This window comes from Arabidopsis thaliana, chromosome 5 (genome assembly GCF_000001735.4).
Source record: "Arabidopsis thaliana chromosome 5, partial sequence".
Classification (NCBI taxonomy): Eukaryota; Viridiplantae; Streptophyta; class Magnoliopsida; order Brassicales; family Brassicaceae; genus Arabidopsis; species Arabidopsis thaliana.
The window spans coordinates 22,134,572-22,159,688 of record NC_003076.8 but is presented as its reverse complement, the minus strand read 5'-3'; the positions used below and the strand labels follow the sequence as shown (position 1 = coordinate 22,159,688).

The 25,117-nt window shown below is 32.9% G+C and overlaps 4 protein-coding genes across 4 annotated transcripts; 1 reads left to right on the top strand and 3 right to left on the bottom strand.

Annotated features, from left to right (window-relative positions):
• Nucleotides 1-123: 123 nt before the first annotated feature.
• AT5G54550 (hypothetical protein (DUF295)) lies at nt 124-1,325 on the bottom strand. The gene has a single exon (NM_124835.3). It carries the CDS (start codon nt 1,286-1,288, stop codon nt 209-211), a length of 1,080 nt encoding a protein of 359 aa, NP_200266.1. The 5' UTR covers nt 1,289-1,325; the 3' UTR covers nt 124-208.
• Nucleotides 1,326-1,578: 253 nt separating this feature from the next.
• On the bottom strand, nt 1,579-3,385 carry AT5G54540 (Uncharacterized conserved protein (UCP012943)). Its single transcript, NM_124834.5, has 4 exons — nt 2,754-3,385; nt 2,437-2,611; nt 2,217-2,310; nt 1,579-2,124 (listed from the first exon to the last, which is right to left on the bottom strand). Exons 1-4 carry the CDS (start codon nt 3,083-3,085, stop codon nt 1,832-1,834), a joined length of 894 nt encoding a protein of 297 aa, NP_200265.1. The 5' UTR covers nt 3,086-3,385; the 3' UTR covers nt 1,579-1,831.
• Nucleotides 3,386-5,222: 1,837 nt separating this feature from the next.
• On the bottom strand, nt 5,223-6,965 carry AT5G54530 (serine protease, putative (Protein of unknown function, DUF538)). Its single transcript, NM_124833.4, has 2 exons — nt 6,476-6,965; nt 5,223-5,540 (listed from the first exon to the last, which is right to left on the bottom strand). The coding sequence occupies exons 1-2, from the start codon at nt 6,906-6,908 to the stop codon at nt 5,488-5,490; spliced, it is 486 nt and encodes a 161-aa protein (NP_200264.2). The 5' UTR covers nt 6,909-6,965; the 3' UTR covers nt 5,223-5,487.
• A 3,421-nt stretch (nt 6,966-10,386) lies between these two features.
• Nucleotides 10,387-13,185, top strand: AT5G54520 (Transducin/WD40 repeat-like superfamily protein). The gene is made up of 4 exons (NM_124832.3): nt 10,387-10,951; nt 11,073-11,237; nt 11,332-11,816; nt 12,537-13,185. Exons 1-4 carry the CDS (start codon nt 10,600-10,602, stop codon nt 12,906-12,908), a joined length of 1,374 nt encoding a protein of 457 aa, NP_200263.2. The 5' UTR covers nt 10,387-10,599; the 3' UTR covers nt 12,909-13,185.
• Nucleotides 13,186-25,117: the final 11,932 nt, after the last annotated feature.

Below are 25,117 nucleotides of genomic sequence, written 5' to 3'. Positions count from 1 at the left end.
GTTTTTTTATATTCAGATAACAATATATACTGCAGCAGAGACGTTAAATCATTACGAAGAACCATAAAAAGAAAACCCATCGACAAGTTACTTCACAAAGGTAAAAGAATTTTTTCTCAAAGAGCACTGAAAAAAATAGATTTGGTGTTTCCAAGGTTTAAGAGAAAAAAACAGACTCTAGACTCATACTCTAAATCCCAAACAACAACTAGTCTATATTTTGAGGTGGAATATGGTAAGGTGCCCTGTTTGTACTAGTTACACCAGTGATAGGGTCATCATACTCCAGACAGGCAAATGCTACTTCGTCGACATCATATATATCAACGTAGTTAGGGAACCTGGAGCTGCTAGAACAAAAAGGTTCAGACTTTGAGAGAAAAATGCAAAGATCTCCAATGTCTTGAGTGTACACAGCGTTTCCTTTTTCGTCTAGCTTGAACACCATTACACCTTGTGTTTTCATTTTTACCGTATCTCTGGTGGTGGCCTTCTTGTACCGCTTTACCAAGAAAAGTTCACCAGTGGATTGAGACTCCACCAAATGTTCACTCCTGTAGCACGAATCTAGAAGCTCCCGCTTGGCCCTAGGCAGCTCGGGAAGGTTTCGGAATCGCAGCCTCTGAATCTTGGGATTGTGATCCTCTGTGCGGAGATCCCATGATCCGATGAGGTGGCCTCCAGACCCAGGAATACGAAACATCTCATCTTTCTTAGAAAACATGACACGTGAGGAGAAGAAGCTAGGGTTTGCGATCTTGATGTTGGTCCACTCGGAGTTGCTTTTAGCCGGTCTGCAAAAGCTGAGTTGAGGCCCCAAGAACTTGACAGCCACAACACAGTCCTCATCCTCAGGAGAAGGTAAGGACATTGACACATTGGTAACGATTTGAGTTTGGCAACGAGGCAGAGTTACAAGAGGAGGCAGAGAGATGCGTTTAGGGTTTGTATCTGATGCATAAGGGTTTAGATCGTCTTGGAGACGCAATATTCCGTCCTCCTTCAAAGTAGCTACCCAGCCATGAGATGCCCCTATCGTCACCATTGGATCACTATCTACCAACTCCATCGGCACCTTCTTTTCCAAATCAGTGTAATCACTCTCATTAGCATTCAAAATCACGAGTTTTCCGAGACCCGCTCCACAAGGATTGGCGCAGATGATGGAACACGGAGGAGTTTGCAGCGAGGATGATGAGAAGCCATTAGAGAGAATCAGAACAGAGGATCTCACGGACGCAGGTTTCCCAAGTCGAAGCCTCGAGAGGCGGCTGAGAAGTAAAGACATGAATAAGGATGTTCTGAATGAGAAGATATAAAACCCTGATATGTTCACATTTTCTCCACCTAAATTAATACAGAGCAATGGCCTTGCCCACCAAGTCTTCAATCTCCAATTGATTTGTGATCTTTTTGAGAGATATCATTAGCTTCCCTTTTCTATTTTCTACTTTTAATGCCAAACAAACTCTTTATTACGTGGAAAGTCCCACACTAGGTTTAACTATCTCATGATTACAAGCCAACTATGTGTTTTGCCATAGGCATCTGCGAGCGAGAAGGGAAAAGAAAACATATCTGCAATGTTGATCTCTTGATGACTAACATCTATAACATGAAAGGATCCAAACAAAATAAACGATAAAACATCCAAAGGATCTTTTTATTTATAAATTATGAAAAGATCCAATGACGGTTCCAAATCATTCCAATCAAACAAAAAACAGAGTTTAAACGATAACAAAGCAAAGGAATGAAACAGAGTTTAAACGATAACACAGAGTACGTAGTTGTTTTTCCGCTATATCGGCGAATTCAGGAACAAGAGATCTTAAGCACGTTTTAAAACTACCATGAAGATAACAACCACAGCTAATCCAAACAGAGAACGAGGGTCATTGAACAACGTCTGCTTCTTGTCTTTTCCATCTTCTGTAACTGATCCTAACCCAAACAAGTCACCAAAGTAGGAAGATACATTTTCCATCAACCGAACAGCTTTTAGCTTCATGTCCTGCAGAATCTCTAAGAGTTCCATTGGCTTAGTTTCCACGACTTCACACTCAGTCGTGCTCGAACGTTCAGATTGGTCGTCATTGTCAGATTCAACTTGAGAGGAAACAGCTGAAATATTGACAAAGTTTCTATTAACTTGCTTCATCATCAACACATGTACACCAAATGATTCACTAAGTTAATAGCAAAGTTTTATCTACCGGTTTTGTTGGTCTGAAGAAATTTCATGAGATCCTTATTCTCCATAACAGCATCCCATACTTTTGGGTCACTCGCAATGGAAGCAACAACAGTCTGTAAAGATAAACAACTAGACTCTCAAACATGTGAAAGAGAATAGCACTAAAGCAAATATGAGACATATACCAAACAAGAGCAGAGACCATTTTAACCAAGCAAAGAGAGAGCAAACCGACATACCTGCGCAGCAGTGTTCTCACTTAGAAAAGCAAATGCTTGAAGAGCAACTTGTGGAACAGCTGATTCAACAGCTCTGTTCTCAGAAGATTGAAAACCAGAGAGCATTTTGGAAACAGAGCCACCATCATTTGATCCTTCCATAGCAGCAGACGACTTTGGAGATGACATATACACCCTAATCCATCAACACACACATAATCACAAACTTATAAGTGTTTCAAAGTAAGATCATTTCTCTCATACCGAACCCTAATTCATCAAATTCAAACACAAATCCTCAAATTCTCTCAAGAACACAAATTAGGATAAAATCTTACAAATTAATTGCTTCTTTAAGATCTTCAGTAGCTTCTTTAGCTTCTTCAAGACTAGGAGGTTTGCTAAAAACAACCCTAGGAATCGGTTCTTCTTCAGCAAATTCCCAATCATCCCAAACCGGTCTCTGCATAATCATCCCATCTTCTTCAACAGAAGGATGAACCGCCGATGTAATCGAAGCCGAAACCGGTTTAGACGACGCCGCAGCCGCCGCGGTTTTAACACGAAACTGCTCAGTCGCCGGAGGAAATCCAAATCCCTTGAATCCTCCTTTACCAACTCCGATTCCAGCAACCTTCGCCGCCGTCGCCATAGCTCTTCCTCCTCCCATGATGATTCTTTTGATCGAGAAGCTTGAAATCGGAGAAGATTGATTGATCACACAATTGTAGAACTCGGAGATTTTGGAGAAATGTATAGTTGCGATTCTTTGATTTGAGTTTTGAAGAAAGAGAATAATACCTTATCCACTAAGGTAAAATGATGACGTCAGCAGTAAATGACCGACGTTTAATATTAATTAATTATCGTAATTAGGCAAATCATCTTCATATAATCAAGGTTTACTATGTCAAAGTATATCTTATCTTATCAACCCCTACAAAAAAAAAAGTACTATATCTTATCAACGAATCTGTTTGTTCGACTAGATTCGGTTTATCAATTTTTGGCAAGGATTTAATAGAAATATTTTGAAATAAGTCAATATATAATAAATGAAATTTCAAGGGTCACTTATTGGTTTTCTTTACAATCACGTAAAATTTCGGTTACGGTTTAGTGTTATTTTCCTTGAATTCAGAAACTGATTTTTATAAAGATAATTAGAGATTTTTTGGGTGGTATATTCTTCGATGATGTTTACATATTGTCTTCATTTTGATTTTGCTCCTTATGTCGATTTCTCTCTAGAAACAAAAAGTGTAGATGTCGATTAGGGATTAATGTAATCCTGAAAGTTTCTAATTATATGTATTTAGCGAGCGGTCTAATATTTTAGATCCATTAAAATTAAAAACATGGTGAGTATGCTACCTACATTCATTTTAGGGAATTAGTTGAATGGTAAAATAGGATCATCCCATTTTATCCAAAAATATACGTTTTAATCTATCAATTTTTGTGTGCAAACGTTTCGATTCATTGATGAAGTCTTGATCATAAAATTAACCATAAAGAGCATAATTGAACTTGGAAAATATTCAAAGGGGACAAGTTCAGGGGATGTGCCCAAAATAAACATGATAGAATGTATTCAAAATCAAAACATACCAAAAAATAATAATGAAAGTATATATTTAAATGAAGGAATGACAAGCTATATATGAAACATCTTACCTAAGAAGAGATTTCGATGAGTCAATAATGCAGAAAGCTGTAATTTGGTGATCACCTTGACATGTGACGTTGGTAAAGCAATCCACACCTACAAGTCTCGCTGAAGTAAGTTCTATTACATTTTTAGGCCCCGTAAAAATCGCTACACAAGGACAAAGATGGACAAATCTTTCTCATCTTCAAAGTTGGGAGGACTATTTTGTCCATCAAGTTTTGAGTCGATATGGTTTCAGTTTTTGTTGTTTTGTTTTTATTTCACCAATTTCTACATCTAGTGCACAATGTTTATGGTTCTACCTTTTGTCAGGATCCGTTTTCTTCATTTATAGGCACATTTTCTACTCAAGATTTGAGGGGGCTTTGATGGGAGTTTCAAAAAGTTTGAAAAACAAATGTTGCATTTTTGAAAAAGAGAATGAGAATGGTTGTATATTGTGGAGAAAAACAAACAGCGAAGAAAAATGAGATTTTTTTGTTCTAACTCGAAAAAAAAAAAAAATAGAGTGTGTAGCCTGTAGGATGCAAAAAATTTGATTGAAATCCTGCACACTTCATTTTGTTTGAAATGTTGAAATATCGAAAAATGTCGTATTCTTATTGCTATACTATTTTTCATTCTGGTTTATGTCGCAATCTAAGTTTGAGGTTTCATGAGAAATTGGTTCAAGTTCTGAAAATAATTAAGACTGTGGTGTCGCATAATCAAGAACACGAACTGTTTGATGGTTCAGTCACAATAGATGATAATCTGTAGCCGAGAAACATGTTTGTTCTCTTTTCTGCGTGAGAGAAGGATTGGTTAAGAGTATTCAAAGCTACCGACGACTTGAGTGAGAAGAATTGAAGCCGACCAATCTTTTCAGACATATTTAGTTTAGTTTTGTTAAGCAATTATTATCTTTGTTTGCTGCAAATGTTGGTTCTACGTTAGTGTAGTGTATTACCCCGAATCTTCATTATACTAGGTTCGCAACTCACAAACAGAAAAAAATAAAATGAGTATTTTAGAAAGATTTACTTCAGTTTCATTGAGACCTAACTTTTCAAAAACTGGTGGCCCTAGCCCTAGTATATGTACAATCTTATACATGAATTTTTCACAAATCATAGTATTTTTGACCGAGTTTCGTCGATCAAAAATAAATTAGTTTTAAGTTTTGGAGCAACTTTGTAACCATCACAAAAAGATAAACATCATCAATTTAGTCAAAGACAATGGATATCAAATTTAAAATTCTAAAACACAAAACATAGAATAGAACATGGGGAGTCTCATCTTTACAAGAACTCTCAAACAAAATTCTATTCTACTCATATAATTAGCATACTAATCTTTCTGATTAGTTTACAATTTAGGAATTTTCAAATGGACAATATGGCCTTAGGTCTTTCTCTCTACTTCTGAGCTTCAAATCCTCTATCTCTTCTCATCTTTTTCTTCAAAACACCTGATACATAAATCCAATAATAAATCTTTAAATGTACCATCCAAAAAAGTTAGAATGAAAAACTGTTCTTAGAAAAATGTAACTTCTGTGAATGATTGTATTGTTACCATTTCTTGAAGTGGGTTATTCGAACTAGGAAAAGAGAATTGTACTCGTACATAATATTCATACTATTAGGTAAAGTTAAAACAAATGATAAAATTTGGTAAAAGTTACTGATCGAATGTACTACTTATTCAAGTAAAAAACAAGAAAGTAAAAGAAGGAAAGGAAATGTTATGTCAGCAGTTACAGAGACAAGACTCGTATTGAAACCGGCAAAGATATCAGACAATAAAATCCAAAAGAGTTTTCAAAGTCGTCGAAACATAAACGAGAAAGAAAAAACACAAACCCAAAGCCCATGACTTCACTGTACCACTTCTATTCCCCACAAGCCACAATAACAATATTCTTTTTTGAAAAACGAACTAATTTTGTAATTAAATTCTACGGTTCGATCTGAAAAAAAAAACAAATGAATCTAAACGAATAATAGAGCGAAAACTGATATGGTCACATTGCTATTAGTCATAGTCACTAATTTTTTTCTTTTTTGAAAATGTTTATTTTTGCAACAAACATTCAATCTAGAACTTCGTAATGAAAAACTTAAATATTTGAAATTTATTGGGATAAAAAACAGTATTTATTAACACAAAAATGTATATTTCACATAACTAAATTAATTTAAAAGCCGACTAATTAGTTTAACCCATGGCAAAGGTAAAATGAGAAAACCGAAAATTAAGATGATAGAATCGTATATTTAGTCATCATGGAAATAAAATTTAAGAAAATCCAAACAACTATTCTTATCATAACAAACCAAAAAACAGTTTAAAAACTAATTAATTAAACCAAAAAAATTGTTTTGTGTTAATCCAAAAAATTACCGTCAGGTTTACACTTGGGAGGGTCTTCAAAGAGAGAAAGCGAAAGCTGTTTAAAAGCAACGCCGATATCAAACACAATGACGCCGGAATTTGGATTCTCGACGACGATATCTTTCACCTGAAGCCACAAGAAGAGCTCTTTTTGCGATAGCCCTTCTACTCCGACGAGGCTCCCATAGCTCAGATTCCCTCTTACGACGGCTTCAAAGTGCACGTTCGTCTCGAATTTAGCGTAACACGGCGCCGCGAGGAAAACCTCGAGACGACCGTCGTTGTGAAGAATATAAGAATCAACCTCTTGAGGTAAAAGTCCCGCCGGGAGACCTTCTGATCGGAGAACGTCGTGGACCGTTGGGTACGACGGCGAGGAGAGGGATAAAGAGAGGCGGAGAGTGGTGAGGAGAAGGATCATACGGGAGATGAGTTTGTTCATAGCTTTTCACTGAGAGAGAGAGAGAGAGAAAGAGAGAAAGTTTTTTTTTTCACGGCGATGATTCAAGTGAAGAGGGAGGATCTTAAATGGGAAAGAAGGAGAAGGTGGAATGACGTATTTGCCCCTGGTTGGTGAGTGAATGGGGCCATATATATAATAGATATGGTTAAGTGATTAAAGTTCATAAGTTTCTAAATTTTTAGAGAAAATGGAAATATTATAGCGATCGATAGAATTTCTATAAAAAAATTCCATGTGGAGAAATAATGACAAAAGAGTGGTTGGACACACCAAAATTAGCTTTAAAACTGAGAAAATTTTAATTAATGATTGAAGTGTCTAATTTAGAAAATAAGGTATTTATAACTATATGTATGCAAATGTGTATTAATCACCAAAGCATATAAGGTATGAAGGCTTTTTTAACTACACGCGTACGAATTTTTTTATTTTTTTTGAGAATTAGTACATCATTGTTTTTTTTAACAATTAATTCATGGAAAGTAGTATTTCTTCTAAAATTGATAATTTTTTATCCTTCTATGGTGTGAAAAACGCATGTGATTTTTGTTTTTATTTGTCAACAACAAACGTATGTGTAGTATATATAGTCTGATAATGTAGCATGGAAATATATGCTATGTATATATATACTATATAATTAACTTTGATTGTAGAGTAATTCAACACCTAATGAGTACGAATTAGATGCTAGAAATTGATAGTTTAAGGAGTAATACAGAATGCTTCATCATTTAGTTTTTTTTTTTTCATTTGTTGGTGATGAAAGCTTCTTATTAAATACATCTTATCATAAGTAATGCAATAGAACAAGGATATTTTAAGAAAATAGGGGGGGAAATGATGTATTGTGGACTATTATTGTGTATTTGACGAAATCAAATTTTGTGAGTTAACACAAAACAACAAAGTGCTCAGTATTACTTAATTTTGTTTATTGGTACTACTAGCTAGAAACTAAAATAACCGTCACTAAAAATGTTATTTCTTCCATTATTTATTTTAGAAGTACAAGAATAAAATAGTAGTTACATTTTCTCTGATGTGATTTAATGTATGTAATTGACTAGAATAAAATATTTGTCAAAATTTCAGTTATGGTTAAACTATTTTCGTCTTTAAGCAGTGTGCCACGCAAGCTATGGGTCATAGGGCTTTTGCATGAAAGGGAAACAAAGTAACGGTTAAATTCTGCGGCAGCCAAAAAAAAAAGCTCACTCTTCAAGGGTAATTTCGTCTTTTTCCAACTTCGAATCTATCTCTTACTCAAGTTAAGATTTATTTGGATGTATTGAAATCTATTTGGTATGACGAAATCTTATCTTATTATTTTATTAACTAAGAGATAATTAATTAAGAGATGTGATAATTACGTAATTTATTAGATAATTAAAATTACAAATATGCCACTATGAGAGAGTCACGCGATACATAGTACTACAGTAGGGTCCAGAATTGAGAAAATGATTACGTTAACCAATCAGGGGACCGGTTTCACTTGACGGTAGCTTATAGATTTATGCCACGTGGATTTTCTGTGGTTCCCATTTGTACCGGTTACCTGGAGATGAGTTGTCACTTATGTTCGTAGCGGTCGTTTGTTCTGTGTGTTACTGTTTAAGACGCAGCAGGTAACCGGTTAGCTTGGCCCACGTGTGGCTCATGCAGTTTTACACGCGTGAGACTTGTGATACCATTTGTTTTCTAATTTCTTAAATTTGGATTTTTTCTGTGTGTTTTTAATTATTCTGCTGGGTCCTTGTAATTATTGGAACTTTTATAACTCATCTGTGTAATATACAAAGATAAATTCAGTTATATAGGCATGGGTCCTATGTATGTATTGGAGAAAATTCAAAAACTTTTCCTTTTATTCTCAACAGATTAAGTAACTGATAAATGTTCCTCACGTTTTTTTCGTAAATGAAATACTGAGACGTTTTTTTCTTCCACCAAAATCGGAAATGTTGTTCTACCACCAAAATCTTTCTTAATCAATAATTTAGTTCAAGTATTGATGTATATAATCTTTTACGTTTTGATTGACTATATATAGTAGTAAATCTTCTCTTATTATGAATGGTTTCATAGAATTATAAGAAAAATTAAGAAAAAAAATTGTCTACAAAATTTATCATTACCTAACTACTTATTTTAAAGGGTGTATTCAATCAAACATTTCAAATGATTTTTGTTAAAAAAACAAATCCAATATTATTTAATAATAAATTTCAAAAGTTATAATGAAAAGGTTAAATTGCATATTATTTTTGATTTTATATGATTATTGTATTTTTTTGATGTGATGGGTAAAATGAGAAAAATGGATGATTTAAACGATTTTTTTGGCATAAAACCCTAAATATAATTATGTTTTGTCGATAGTGAATTATTAATTTTATTTATAATATATATATTTTTTTAATTAATAATTGATTTTAACTCAATAATGCTTTAAAAAAAATATTCAAATCAAATTATATATATCACTAACGGTTTCTAATTTGAACGTGTTCCATGCATTGAACTAATTAAATTAGATCAATTTCGTTTTGGGAACAAACACATTTGTACCAAATTACTAATGATGGGTAATATCTAAATGTTGGAGTAGATTAATATAATGTAAAAAAATCGTTAGTGAAAATGATCCTCAAACGACAACTCCAATAGATAAGATCATGTGTTTTTGTATCAATAATTATGTTTTGTCGATAGTGAGTTATTTACTTGATTAAATATATAATATATAATATAATAATTAATCTTATCTTTATAACATTTTTAATAATATTTATTATATTCTAAATTATATATAGATCGTTAACGGTTTCTAATTTCGAACATATTCCCTTTATTGAAGTAACCGTTAGTGAAAATGATCCTCAAACGATAATTCTAATAGATAAGTTCATGTGTTTTTGTATCAATAATTATGTTTTGTCGATAGTGAGTTATTTAATTTATTAAATATAACAATTGATATTATCTCTGTTACGCTCTTTGAAAATATAATTATTATTTTTAAAATTATATATAAATCGCTAATAGTTTCTAATTTTGAACATATTCTCTGTATTGAAGTAACTAAATTAGGTTAGTTTTTTTATGGCAACAAAAACATTGCTACCAAATTATCGATCATTGATAATATCTAAATGGTGAAGTATTAATATAATGAAATAAAAACCCGATAGTTAGAATGATCCTCAAACAATAATTCTAATTGATAAATCCATATATGTTTATGTATTAGTTATCATGTTTGGTATTACTGATGTGAGTTATTAACTTTATTTGTAAAATATATGATATTTAAAATTAATTATATTAATCACTAACAGTTTATAACTTTGAGCATTTTCCCTTCATTGATCTCATTAAATTAGATCAACCTTTCTGTAAACAAACACATTACTATTGATCATTGATTCATGAGTAATATCTAGATGCCGGAGTTGATTAATAGTATAATGAATTAGAGATTGTTAGTGAGAATGATCCCGAAACAACAATTCCAATTGATAAATGCATACACGTGGGCCTGGAGCATTCTTCTGGCCCAATTAAAGCCCACTAAAGATTTAGCCTTCTCTATCTCATCGAAGGCCAATTCATTTTTTTTCCGATCACCGGTCACTGCTTCGGGTGTCTCGACTTCAACTTTCCGATGGATCTCATCTGCAATTCGTATGCCAATGACTCCGACGACGAACCTGAGCCAGTGACCAATGAGCGATTAACATCTAAAATCGCCGCAGCACCGTCAATTCCTTCTAAGCGTCCATATCCAGTCCCGGAGGAGCGACAATACAAACCACCGCGTAGACCGTATCCTCCACACGGTTCCTATTCGGAATCTCAAACCAGCTCGTCGTTTTCAATACCGGTTCCGGTTCCGGTTCCGGTTCCAGGCCGGTACGTATCCAAGAGAGAGAGATCACTTCTAGCCTCCCTTTCAACGATTCCGACTCCAGATCAAAGTTCCGATTTGAGTCAGAAACCTTATAGCTCTCCTACTGGTAATTGCGAACCATGCTTAATCAATTCGCTGTTTAGAATTTAGTGTTTGATGCTTGTTAATCTGCTTCACTAGCTTTGTGGTTGTACTGTTGCCTTATGCTAATTTGTTATTAATCTCAGTTCTTGGGAGCATCTCAGATTCTGATGTACCTCGCCATGTTCTATCTTCGGTTAGACATAGACCAAAAGGATCCTCGTTGCAAACCGAAATGCCTAGTAGAATGTCGATTTCGTTAACCGGCCATACAAAGGCTGTTACTGCTATTGATTGGTCTACAAGTCATGGTATGTTCTTGCTCTTTTGTTGTAGCTTTTGGGTGAAGATTGGCTTGAAGTTATCCTCTGCCTCATTCATTTGTTTATTAGAGTTATTGTGCAGTTCATCTTCTTGCTTCTGCGGGGCTTGATGGTGCTGTTTACGTGTGGAATGTGTGGAGTAATGATAAGAAGAAAGTACGGGCTTTTCTCCATCATAATGCACCGGTTAAAGATGTGAAGTGGTCAAAGCAAGGGTTATCGTTGCTTTCTTGTGGATATGACTGCACGTCGAGACTGTTTGATGTTGAAAGAGGGGTAGAGACACAATCTTTCAAGGAGGATGAAGTTGTTGGAGTTGTTAAGTTTCATCCAGATAATTGTAACGTGTTTCTTTCTGGTGGATCAAAGGGAAGTCTTAGATTATGGGACATTAGAGCCAATAAATTCGTGCATGAATATGTTAGAGATCTTGGGCCAATTCTTGATGTTGAGTTTATCGCGGGTGGGAAGCAGTTTATCTCGTCAAGTGATGTTTCTGGCAGAAATATAAGTGAGAATGCTGTTATAGTTTGGGATATTTCGAGAGAGGTTCCTTTATCTAATCAGGTCAGTTTATCACTGTCAAATAACCTTCTTTCAGTTATATCAATGCTGCATTTTCATCTAGCTCAGTATTAGATTGTTTGATGAAAAGTATCAGTAAGTCATTAGTAAATCAGAATTTATATACTAACAGAATTAAGCTTAGATTTGGGAATTAACAATAAGCTGCATCTGTAGACATAAGCAGAACATGTTTATGTATGAATGTGGGAAGGAACTGTTGCAATTTTCCTTTCGATTTCTTGAAGTTAGATGCTTAACGTTTCTAATAGTTGTTTCAGAGAGAAGCAAGGAAACTTCTTTATTTCCTCTCTATATGAATTTGTTGTATGCTCTCTTGTTTGATGCACCAGGAAGTCAGAGAATTGTTCTCATCATCACTAAGTTCCTGACCAATCTAGTCTTAGCAGGAACTATCTTAGGACATTTTTGAAAAATTCCATTTTACATTTGTCTGAACTTTCGAAATGTGATTTATTTCAGTATGATTATTAACTTGCAGAAGGTTTCACTGACTTTTTCTATACATTCCATCACATTGTTCGTATTCCTTCTTTCACTTTGGAACAACTCCTAGCTCACACTCACTCTATTACTACGTCCATTACTATAAGGATGATATTTAACAGTGATTTGAGACTCTCATTCTTAGACATGAGACTATCATTAATGACATCTTGACGCCAATGATTATTTTCTTGTTGTTTTCACTGTTGCTCTTAGGTCTATGTAGAAGCATACACATGCCCTTGCATCAAACGTCACCCGCAAGACCCAGTCTTCATCGCGCAATCACACGGGAACTACACAGCAATCTTCTCAACAAACCCACCTTTCAAACTCAACAAATACAAGAGATTCGAAGGTCACTGGGTTGCAGGTTTCCCAATCAAATGCAACTTCAGCCCGGATGGAGAAACCTTAGCCTCTGGCTCATCTGACGGTTCTGTATACATGTACGACTACAAATCCACTGCGCTCATTAAGAAGCTCAAAGCTTATGAACAGCCCTGCGTTAATGTGTCATACCACCCCGTTTTACCTAACGTGGTCGCGGCTTGTAGCTGGAATGGACAAGTCTCTGTTTTTGAGTGATTCCACAATGGTTAGTATTAGTGCTAATCAAATCTCAATCTCACCACTGTTCTAGTAGCTAGGAAATGGTAGAAAACGTAATCGAATGAAGAAATAAAATGAAATGAAACTCCCCCTGTTGATTTCTTCTAAGGTTATAGTATGATTGCAAGAAATCCAGATAGAAAAAAACAATAGAGTGTGCATATTGAAACTTTGTCAGACCACAAATTCGAATATTATCTGTTACAGTAAGGGTTTTACTTGAATGGGATTTTTGTAGTCAATCTGAAAAAAGGTGTCAGAATATTTTCAATTATTTATCTCTTTACTATATTTGAGCGTGAGACTCAGAGACTGACACACACAATAACACAACTATGTTCTCTGATATTCTCAGGGAGCTATGAAATAAATGATCAAAAAACACGAAAAAAGGTTGTTGAAAAATACTTGAGTGTGATAAAAAAAAGTCTTGGGCTTTCGGTTAACAATCTACATTGGCCTGGCAAAAAGCTATTGATGTTACCCTTAAGAAGTAGTAAATCATGTTTTATGCAATAACTATTCATATTGATTGTCCAAAGAAAAATAGAACCATGTATTGGATAAAGATATGTTGAACAAAAGGAATGTAACATATATTATCCAATTAATGTGGCCACTAACAAGTGTGTCAGTAAGTTTGATTTCCAACCATCACTATTTGTAAAGGGCTTTAACCCAAATATCAGCTTGCAAGTGAGTGGCACAATCCACAAATCCAAAAAGAAAAAGAAAAACCTTTTATTGTGTTTCATACCTCTTCAACAAGTACAAAGATATAATCATAACTATATATGCCATGTAAAGTAATACATGTACATTTCCTTCACTCCGTGATTGCTTCATTATCTGGAGATGCTTGGTTTAAAAAATTTGATATGTTTTTTCATAGTTCACTTTTTTTTTTTCTCGGAGATTTATCATTGTTTTCTTGGCTTGTGATTAGAAAATATCATTTTTTTTTTTGTTGGCTTTTGATTCTTGTACTCCTCAAACTCGCCGTTTGTGTGTAACACCAGTTTTGTATTATCAATAAAACTACTACTATACGATAAACAAAAGTCACATAAAGAAGTAAAAAATGATGTTTCTTTAGGACATTAAAAATGTAAAGAAACAATGATCATCGTAAACACAACCGCTTAAACACCATATACACGTCCGTTTTGCTTATATAATTACACCATGTAGCATTAAAAATAAAGTATGACTTATCTAACATATAAACACATATATCGTATATACTGTTTGTATAGACCATATTTTAAAACATTTATAATTGATATTTGTCTAAATTTCTAGTTTGGAATATCGAAATTCCTCGTAGAAAATCGTTAAACAGGCTACAACAGGATAATTAAATGGTGAGTTATAAACCTTTTCATGGGGAGCAATTGAAGAAAGTGGGATACGAAAAAAAAGAGAGGGAAAAAGAAGTCTCCTTATCTTTCACACCCACTCACACATAAACCATATATAAAAATATATTGTTGATACCAATTAAAGGAATCATGCATCGATGACCAAAACATACACACACCGCAAGTCAAGAAAAAGAGGAAACAATTTTTCTTTAGGATAACCCAATTTAGAAAACGTATTCGATTTTATTATAAAACCAATTTTCTCCATCTTATCATTATAACTCACCATTCTTCTTCTTCGTCTTCTTCTTTGTCTTCTTGATCGCACTAAGTAGACAGCCAAACAGTTCATTTCCAAGACATTAATTGGTCCACAAACACAAACCCTTTAAAGCTTAAAGCTTTTCCATTACCAAAGTTTGTCTTCAAAATTTATAAGTTGTATTGAATGAATCTAATTATTACCTCATTTTCAATTTGCTAGGTGTCTACTAAATATTCAAGTGCACCATTGGAAATTATTGTCCTCCCAAAAATATGTAAAAATAACCAAGTGCACTATTGGAAATTATTATCCTCTTTCAAAATATTTTGTTTCAGCATTACTGTAACATTTATTGTAAAACAGTTTTTGGGTTTGAATAAATTATATAACATTCAACTCAAAAAAAAAAAATTATTATCCTCCCAAAACTATGTAAAAATGACCAAGTTATCTATCATCCCCCAAAAATAAATTAAAATTTTCGACAACCACCTTTTCAAAAAATTATGCGATTTTATTGTCTTCTTGGACCTCATATATCCCTTTTTAAGAGATACGAATCAAATAGACGTGACATCAATCTCAAAGACTGAAACTCTTCTATCCATGATGCCGAACTTTGAAAATTTGTGTTTGCTAATTAATGGCATGATTAGAGATTTAGAGATATAGTAATGGGTTACGCTTTATCAACTCCCATTTTTGATACATTAAAAAATCAAAAGGTCATCGACATTAGAGTTATTGAAAGGTTTGTTTGTCATACGGTCTAAATTGTCAAAAACATCATCAATTTTTTTTTTTTTTTATCACATACTATGTTTTTGACTCCGATTGGATGAAGTAGAATGAAGAACCGTAAATTTAAAGTTTTTTCCGATTTTTTTTTTTTATTTTCTAATTTTTTATTTCGTAAAATAAAATTATTTAAAATTCGAAGAATAAAAAATCTTAGAATGAAATTATTTTAAAAAAACATGTTAATCTCATCGTCAAAGAATAAACACTCAAAAATTCTGATAAAACCGACTTGCGCATGACGTATGCGCATATAATTTAACTTTATAATACTAGCTAGAACTATGCCTAGTCCAACATTGATGTACTAAATTATAGTCAAATGTGATTTGATCCGATTTGTTTGCCGGCTATTTATCCATATCTACTTTTTAATTTTCATGGTCAAACCCCTCTTTCGTATATCTATAATATATATCCAATGTTGTTCATTTGTTTACATCATTCAATTCGAATTGTTCCAGATTAGGGTCGAATGTATGTGTTTAGTATCCTTGCTATATTCCTAACCTCCAATTTTATATTTTAATATAGTGTTTTGTGCAAACATATTAATGCATCCTATAAGCCTAGCTATTATGCCTACATCTATACAACTCTATGTTTTCCACTTATGTCTTGAGTTTGTTCCCCACCTTCTTTGGTCTCCAACAAAAGATCTTCTCCTTTTTTTTTTTACTCTGTTTTCTTCTTTCTTGTATTATATATAACAAATCTATCATTTTCTCTCAAAATTATTGTCAACCAAAAGCAAAATATAAAGGGCACTAACCATTTCCAACTACAAAACGTCATTGCATCATCCAAAACCTTACCAATATCTAAATTATTTACCATACCCTCGTCCCTCGACCCCACACATCTAAAACAAATTTCAATGATGCGAAAAGAATCAACAGAATTATTATTGCTAGGACTAACTCTGTCAAAGTCACGCAATATGGCGTTGTGTAAAATTGTTGTATATAAATGTCTCCAATCACTAAATTTAAATACATTAATAGAGCAAACTTATCAGAAATATTTACGTGATGCATGTATATTTATCGTATTTCCGTGTGTTAAAGAAAGAACTGTTTATCATGAAAATAATTCGGATTCAAGTATAATTGAGTTATTTTTGTATGGAGTAATTCGTAGAATTTTTTGTTGTATTTCAAAATTTAGCAATGGGTTAGATTTATTCTTCATGATCAAGAAGATCAACATTTAAAATATAATAAAAACTAAAAATCATATTCTGAAAATCATGTAAGAGACAATATATATATATATATATATATATATATATATATATATTACTAACCATGTATTTGTGGGAAATAAAATTTATACAGCTATATGTCTATAACCAATCAACCCTAGGCGAAATGTAGAATGAAACAAACCCATATCAATTGAAGTAAACGACATGATATTAGTGTGTTTATGTGATATTGGCAAACTAAACGAAAATGTTTTTCAAGGAAAAGGATATAAAGAGTACTTGTGGTCAAGCAAGTTTTTCGATAAGTAAATGGACCTACCGGTTAGGGTGATTGGAGACATGAACCGATGGGCTTAAAAGTTCTTACGACTTAAGACTTAATTAATTTAACCTCTTTTCATTGGATCACAACTTCATGGTCTAGACAATTTGATGCGCCTTGTATTTATTTATTCATTAGGGAGATAATTAAATAACAACTTGTTTTGTTATTTGTTTCCCTCGATTCTTCTTACTCTTTTCACTTAACCATATGAGTTCACGAGGACCATGACCTTACCTTCTTAAACGAAACATCACCCTGCCTAAAAGAAAAGAATGCTTTCGATTTTTCAAAATCATTACCATATCTCCACTTTTGGGGACTTCAAGTCTTAAACCGTAAAACATCTTTAAGATTTTCTTAAGTGTTAATTTACTTTACCACCACACATATATCGAACATGATTACAGTAAATTAAAACCGGTATAGTTAGTAAACTTAAATTTGCGCGAGAGAGCATATAAAGAGATGAGGGAGATATGGAGATTGTGAAGGAAAATATAAGGCTTTCTTTTTGCCACCGGTCGTTGTCGCGATGTCTTTGCGCCGAAGAGGGCCAACGTTAACATCTAAACTGTTTTTTCTTTTGGTAAATATGTCTTTAGAGTTTTAAGTGACAGATCTTTTTTTTCGACCCATCTTATCAATCTTTTTTAGATACATATGAATGTCTATCCTTGCCAAATTTGCTAATCACCCGTGCTTTTCATCGTGACATTAAATTCAAACCTAAGCCTAAGTCTACAATTCATCATAGTAGTCAGTGTGCTAATGTATAAAAAATTTAACGTTAATATATATCAAATACTCTAATATTTGATTAAAATGAAACATTGAAAAGGCAAACCGACATACTCATTTTTATATTATTGTAGTTAGTAGCATGTGATTTGAGTCCATACCATCCATTTTTCCTTGTTCGTTTTATTATCAACTTTGGTTGTCTTAAAGTTTCTTCTAAAATCATTCGGTCTTTGCTATAATATTGTAAATGTGATCTTTTCCCCATATGTAGAAAGTAGCAAGTTTGATATATACAACACTTAAAGGCAAGAAAATAAAACTCAAATGAAACAATGGGAATCAATTAGCGGGAGAAAAGAATTAATTGTCAGTACTTACATAGACCATTGTAAGTGACAATATAGAGGATGTAGCTCAACAACCAAGTAATGGATATATAAACTCAAACTATTTAGTAGCATATATTCATATGCAGATGTAAATAGAGGGATCCACTGATGGACAAATTCCCTAAGAAAACTGTTAATCGAGAGCTTGTGTAGTTTCAACTTTTAATGGTAATAAATGAATGGGAGAAAAGTCTCATATTAATCATTTATGTGCATACAAAAGCATGTGGTGAAAGCTGGAAATAGTGCTGAAAAATTCAATCCCAACATTTGATCTAGTGATAAACTATTTTACTCACCCAAATGAATAGGATGAAACATTTGGATAGATAAAGACATAAAGACCAATAACACTATTTGAAAATACATGCATTGTACCCTAGAGGAAATCTTTTGGTCTTAAAAAAGGAGTAAAGAGAGAAGACACGAAACTCAATTTGTCAAGGCTTCTATCAATCGCAAGAGATTTTTTTGCCCTAGTTTTAATTAGTGGGTTTCTTTTAATAGTTACCTCTCAATAAAGTTAAAGAGATAAGGATAAAGTCAACAGTACTTCTAGATAATTTTGTGTATGCACAACCGATCGATTTCGAGATCAATAATTGTCACGACAAGAGATAGAACTAAGATGTAGACATTAAGCTTTTGATGGTGACGATGCTAGAAGTGGTGTGGTAGGTATAATTGTGGTAAATATGGTAAATATGTTAGGTCTAATCGAAAAGATATATATCATCAAAAATATTGGATGGTAAATGTTAAAACAAGGATAAATTATTGGTGCATGCCGTAAAATGATGATAAAAATTGTTCAAACTTGTTGTTTATATATTAAAGGCTGTAAGAACAAAGAGAATGGGACTTTTACTATTAAAAAGTTAATATTATCTTCTTCTTTTCGTAACTAGACCATAAGACCAGATATTTTTCCATATCTCATTTTTGTAGTTAATTTAACCGTCAACAAACAAAAAGTTAGAGATCGGGAGCTAAATTGATGCACATGCTAATGTATGTAGTCCCCTTAAAATATGAGAACAATAATACAACAATGTCATTACTACGGGACAAAAGGTTATTCAAAAAAAGGTTACTCAAATTGTAAAATAGCTACTTAAATCTTTTAACAAAAAGAAAGCTGCCACAGATTACTTTTCTAGCTATTGTAATTGGTAAGATTCTTAAATATAACGGTATAATTGTATCAATGATAATGCATGACGAAGTGATGGTAAAATTATTAAAACCGCGGTAAGTTGTGGAATTATATCGTGTATGTTTTACGGATCTTATCAGTAAACATCATCGATGAAATGATTTTAATACAAAGAAACAAAGATATGGCATGGTGTGATGATAATGCATGAGGAAGTGACGCATCGCATGGGAATCATGCTTTTAGAGAAAGTTTAAAAATCAAATCAAAACTTTATTTATTTGTTCGCGATTTTGTTTTCTTACCTTTCCGTCCTTTAATATTGTCCTTCCCTTCGTTACCAAATTTCAAAAGACAATTGATGTTATGCTTTTATCATTTCAAAGTTTTGTTGATTTTGTCATTTCATTTCTCACTCGTTTTGCCACTGTCTTTGTGCTAAGACCGTACGATCTCGTCGTACAATATATTCAAGAACATATTCATTCACTTTGATGTTTCTAATTAAAACAATTTGGAATATAGCTGGAAATAAAAAAACGAACATACACTAAAAGTCAAAAGTCTGAATGGTTAAATGGAAATAGATGAAATTTCTAACTTTAGCCTGCCAAATTTGTATGGCCGAAAAACATCTATGTCACTTCAAAATTATTTACGTTGAATACATAAGATGATCTTGAAAAAAGTAATGAACATGGATTATATTTTTTTTTAGGAAATATTAATTTAAGAAAAATATTAATTTAAAAGCAAGAAATACAATAAATAAGCCAAGTAATTGGCTGATTTCCTTCAATAATTTTGCAAGTTAATTAAGGCCTAAATGTGGAGTCACAAATTTGGTGCTGGAATCAGTGTTATATTTATGAATTGTTTTACAAAATACCACTTTATGGCCGATTATCAAAATCTATTGTTAAATATATCACACAAAATTGACATATATGTATCGAGAGAAAAGAAGAAAACTCCATGATTCATGTCACTACATATTGATTCCATCCACATAAAAAGATGAGAAATAGAGATTTAAAACACAATCTCCAAAGCCCTTTTCGACTGGCAAAGAGAAGCAACACTTTCTCATGTGTTTTTTTTTGAATCCTCGCCACCCAATCAATTTTCAGTCGTCTCCACTTTAATTCCTTTTTTATAATTTTGTTTACTTCCCTTTTAATTCGAACTAATCATAATAGTTTAACCTCTTCATAAGATACGGTGCTGCCTTCACGTTACACTACATGTATTTTATAGATTATGCGTGGTTTTTAAAAGTTTATTGTTTGTGTTGGATCCCGAAATTTATAGTGTAAATCGAACATCCACATTTATATACGGTGTATTTGTATTTATTCGTATAGAGTGGTAATGAGAATTTTTTCCAGGTCTTTCCATACTACTTGTCATAATTAATGATGAATTTTGTAATGAAATTAATTATTCTTGGAAATGAATGCGAGACATGAGAGTCAATTATCTTGGAAAAAAATGGGAAATACTATGAGATTGTTACATCTTCTAGGTATAGATAGTGCTTATTCTCTCGAATAAACCTGGAGCATCGTAGTTTTTAACTACACATCTACAATAGTTTGTACACATACACATAAACAAAATTTTGATGAGTTGACCAACGTCTTGAGACCATCATAAATTTGGAATTTAACTTCTATTCAGTTTTGGATGGTTCGATGAATTGTCCAATAATTGACCTGTGAAACAATTATTTACCGGAAAACTTGCCCCTTTCTCACTTCCAAGAGATGCTAGAGGAACCGGATAGTTAATGGTGATTTAAGAAAAATTAGTGTGTACACAAGTTGCGACTAGCTAGGGTTTTGAGTTTCGACTACATCAGGGGATCGTTAAACACGGGCAATTAGGGACCACATCATTGGTTTCCACGAACTAAATTGATACTAATGAAAAATGAAATAAGCAACAATAACGCAAATATCCTATGTGCTGTTCCCTGGAAGTAAACCATAAAGCCATCTTTCAACATTCAACCATCCACATGCACGTTGTGACACCATCATTATAAGCTATTCAAAAATCCAAAAACTAATTAATAACATAGATTATCAGCTTTAGTTATCTGTTTTCATTCCTTTTTAGTTTTAAGTTTTCAGAAAAATTAGTTTGCATGTATGCAACGTATATGGACGTAGGTGTGAACAGATACAAACTCAGATATATTACTGTATACAGTCTACTGCTTACTAGCTTTTTTTTCTTTCTAATTACTACGTACTAGTTTTTCTTGCTTTAGCAAAATATCACGTGCAAAGTATATGATTATAGGTTTAGGTCGAATATTACATGCATGGATGAGATTTAATTTTAATATTTATAAACATGAACCACTTTCATTATTCCTTACAAGAACTTTTTTCCGTCCTCTACAAATAACTAGTTAGGCTCTGTTCGTTTCATCAGTCAAATGGATCATCTGGATGGAGATGAGTTTTGATGTTCGTTTAGTGCAAAAAACGGTTCATTCAGATTATCTATTTGGATGAGTTTGAAAATTTAGGCTAAATTTTGAAACTCATTTGGCTAAACTTAATTGGATCATTTGGATGGAGATGATTCAGTCAAAATTAATAAATGACAAAAATACCCTAATTATTTAATTGATTATTTAGATGTATTTTTAGATAAAAACAAATAGACTTAAATCTTATTTTCTAATTATTTTTTAAAAAAATAAAAATTAAATTTTCCGCTAAAACCGCAAAATCAAAATTTTCCGATAAAACTGTAAAATTCCGTTTTCCCGCTAAAACAGTAAAAAAACGTTTTTCCGCCAAAACCGCAAATCGTTTTTTCCCGCCAAAACTGTAAATTTTCGTTTCCCGCCAAAACCGCAAAAACACGTTTTCCCGTCAAACCCGCAAAATCGTGTTTTCCCGCCAAAACCGCAAAATCACGTTTTCCCGCCAAAACCGCAAAAATCACGTTTTCTCACCGAAACCGTAAAATCAATTTTCCCCGCAAAAATCGTAAAATCACGTTTTCTCGCCAAAAACGTAAAATTACGTTTTTCCGCCAAAAACGTAAAATTCTGTTTTCCGCCAAACCGTAAAATCGAGTTTTCCCGTCAAAACTGTAAAATCACGTTTTCCCGCCAAAACCGTAAAATAAATTCATAAATGTAAAAAACTATTATTTAAAATTTATTTACTTTTAAATATATTTTAGATTAAGAATTAAAATTAATATGTTTACAAGTAATAATAAAAATATAATTAGATGAAAGCATTGATATTTTAGGTATTTGTATTATTACAAATCATTTGGATGAAGATAGAGATAAGCAAACGAACAACATCTCATTCGGATGGTCCAGTTAAATGAACCTACTAAAAATGAAACGAACAAGAGTCGAATGAATCATCTAGATGAACATGTTGAATGAATCAGTTGGATAGATCTGTCAAATGGAGAAACGAACAGGGCTTTACAAGAAAATTGCTCACCCGACATATTACTTACCACTATCATTGGGTCATTTTATTCATCTCAACTCCTCCTTTTGTACTTGTTTTACATGTGTTAATGTCTTTTCAAAAATCATTTAAGTTTTGGCTCGTAAGTTTTATCCGTGGTATAGGTTTACAATTATTATTTTTTGACAAAATCTATTAAAAAAAGAAAAAAAAAAAAATTTGTTCGAAAATAAGATAAGAGTCAATGGTCAAAGATTTGCAATGATCTGTCGGTGCCTCACGTAGCCTTTCCGTATAATATAGCACAACAAAAACTCTTGTGTTGTAGTGAGCAAACGTACGTATAGAGGGTCAGAACCACTAAGTACATACATAAAAGGTCCAGAAAACGCCCTCACACTACTTTGAGATAATGAAAGAGTTCGGTCCTACCTTCCCTCTCGGTGCACCCGCTTCCACCTGATTTTCAGCCTATCATATGGGGAGCTCCCACGTGGCTTGACCGGATGTTCCGTGTCGAAAACAAAATTCTTAAAAACGATACAACCTCTTCTCCGTTGTATTAAATTTTGTTGTCATTCTTCAGATATTTTTAGCTATTTTCTTGGAATTTTCAGTGAATTTATGGATCATCCCCGGAAATAACGGAAACTGCGAGCCAAAAAATCAACAAAAGAATAGAAAATACGAGCTGAATTGTGACGTCATCTTGTGATGTTATTTACGAAGAGATTTTCAATTGCGAATTTTATAACTCAAAAAGTTAAGAATACTTTTTAACGAATCATTTACGAAAGGAAAATTAATTCTGGAATATTAGTATGAAGTTTGACAATTGAGAAAAAAAGTTTGACTACCTTGGAGAATATCACTCTTTCTGGTACGTCAAAAAAGTTACCTAAGTATTTGACTTCGAAATAAAAACACGGAAGTGAAAAATAAATATATCTACAAACACGAATAAAAGATTGTTACGCTATATGAGCGTCTACGTATATGTTACTTGTTAGGCACCGATCTCAAACCTAAAATGTAGATTATGCGCACCCCTGTATGTGTAGTACTTCAATTAGTCCTGATATATGTTTTTGAAACCTAACTTACAAATTTGATTGTGAAATTTTCTTTTTTACTGGTTTACATTTTCTAAACGTGTATTGATGAGCATACGTTAATATATATATATATATTTATCAGTGGCTTTGATTGATGTTGAGTTTTGAAAGATATTCCTCGGCTAAACATTGTTGCTTGTCGAATAAATTTGTGAATTACTTGTCAACGAAAGAATATATATACTTTCTCTGATAGGACAAGTAATTTTAAGTGTTGGTATAATTACATATGTATATATAATATAGATAAAGATATTATTTATTCTTTAGAAATACGGCTCACAAAACTCATAGTGTACATGGGATTGCAGATTTTCGTTAATCATTTATATTGTCATATAATTATCAATAGCTATTTTACAATTTTCTTAAAAAGTTAAAAAGAAAACCCATTAACAGCAGACGTTATCTTTATGTATAGCGTCTTTTACTTTTCCTCAGCATCTTCTTCTAGAATTTCCTTGCACTATATAGTAGAACATTCCAAAACGAACACTGAGATTGCATTCGAAATTAAACACTGAGAAATGAGAATTTAACTAGATAGACAAGAATATAAATTGGAAAGCAGATGACACTTTGACGGGAATCATATCTTTGCTATATATTACCATCTTGTTCTCGTATCTAATTCTGGTTAACAGCTATAGACTAAACTTTGAGCTCAAATATTACTATCCCCGATGTTATAATTCAGTAGTAACAAACAATGAAATATCGAGTTTACAATCTAAGACTTGCCATTATTCAAACAGAAAAAATTGTTTATCCAAAAGACTCAAATAAATTTTAAAAACAAATAAATTTTCGTCCTTATCACTTAATATGATTTTATACTTTTTTGGGTTTGTTTAAATAAAAACGTTAGAAAATTATTAAAATATGTGTTCACACGAAACAAAATGTTGAAAATATATACTCATTTGAATTTCATGGATGATCAAAATTAAACAAATTCAGCAAAAAAGTCGCATGAAAATAAACTACGTGAAGGCACCAAACTAGTAATGTAACACCAAGTACACGTGTCAACCAATCACTATCGAGTCCAGCTGTAATGGTCCCCATTTCTTGTCGCCACGATACATTGACCAAAAGCATTTCAAAATACCGCGAGAAATTCTAAGTGAACGCCGTTATTTGTGTGTACCGGGAAACGGAAGATAGTGTTAGCTTAGGGTTTTAGAAAAGGCTTTGTGGGAGTTTGCTGCCGGTATTTTGTGGGACAGCTCCGTTAGAAACTACTGCGGATTAACCGGGTATTGCCGGTTTTACGGTCCTGGTCAACCGGGTAAATCCCGTTATAAAATCTGTGCCCTCATTTATGCCCTTTTGTATCTCTCATAAGCTTATATGTTTGCATTTGATCG

Excerpts from the sequence above, each read along its gene's own strand:
- AT5G54550 (NM_124835.3), bottom strand. The coding sequence starts at position 1,288 with ATGTCTTTACTTCTCAGCCGCCTCTCGAGGCTTCGACTTGGGAAACCT.
- AT5G54540 (NM_124834.5), bottom strand. The coding sequence starts at position 3,085 with ATGGGAGGAGGAAGAGCTATGGCGACGGCGGCGAAGGTTGCTGGAATC. Across the intron at positions 2,612-2,753 it reads CTTAAAGAAGCAATTAATTT|GGTGTATATGTCATCTCCAA; the intron begins GTAAGATTTTAT and ends TTGATGGATTAG. Across the intron at positions 2,125-2,216 it reads TCTTCAGACCAACAAAACCG|CTGTTTCCTCTCAAGTTGAA; the intron begins GTAGATAAAACT and ends TCAATATTTCAG.
- AT5G54530 (NM_124833.4), bottom strand. The coding sequence starts at position 6,908 with ATGAACAAACTCATCTCCCGTATGATCCTTCTCCTCACCACTCTCCGC. Across the intron at positions 5,541-6,475 it reads TCCCAAGTGTAAACCTGACG|GTGTTTTGAAGAAAAAGATG; the intron begins GTAATTTTTTGG and ends TTTATGTATCAG.
- AT5G54520 (NM_124832.3), top strand. The coding sequence starts at position 10,600 with ATGGATCTCATCTGCAATTCGTATGCCAATGACTCCGACGACGAACCT. Across the intron at positions 10,952-11,072 it reads ACCTTATAGCTCTCCTACTG|TTCTTGGGAGCATCTCAGAT; the intron begins GTAATTGCGAAC and ends TATTAATCTCAG. Across the intron at positions 11,238-11,331 it reads TGATTGGTCTACAAGTCATG|TTCATCTTCTTGCTTCTGCG; the intron begins GTATGTTCTTGC and ends GTTATTGTGCAG.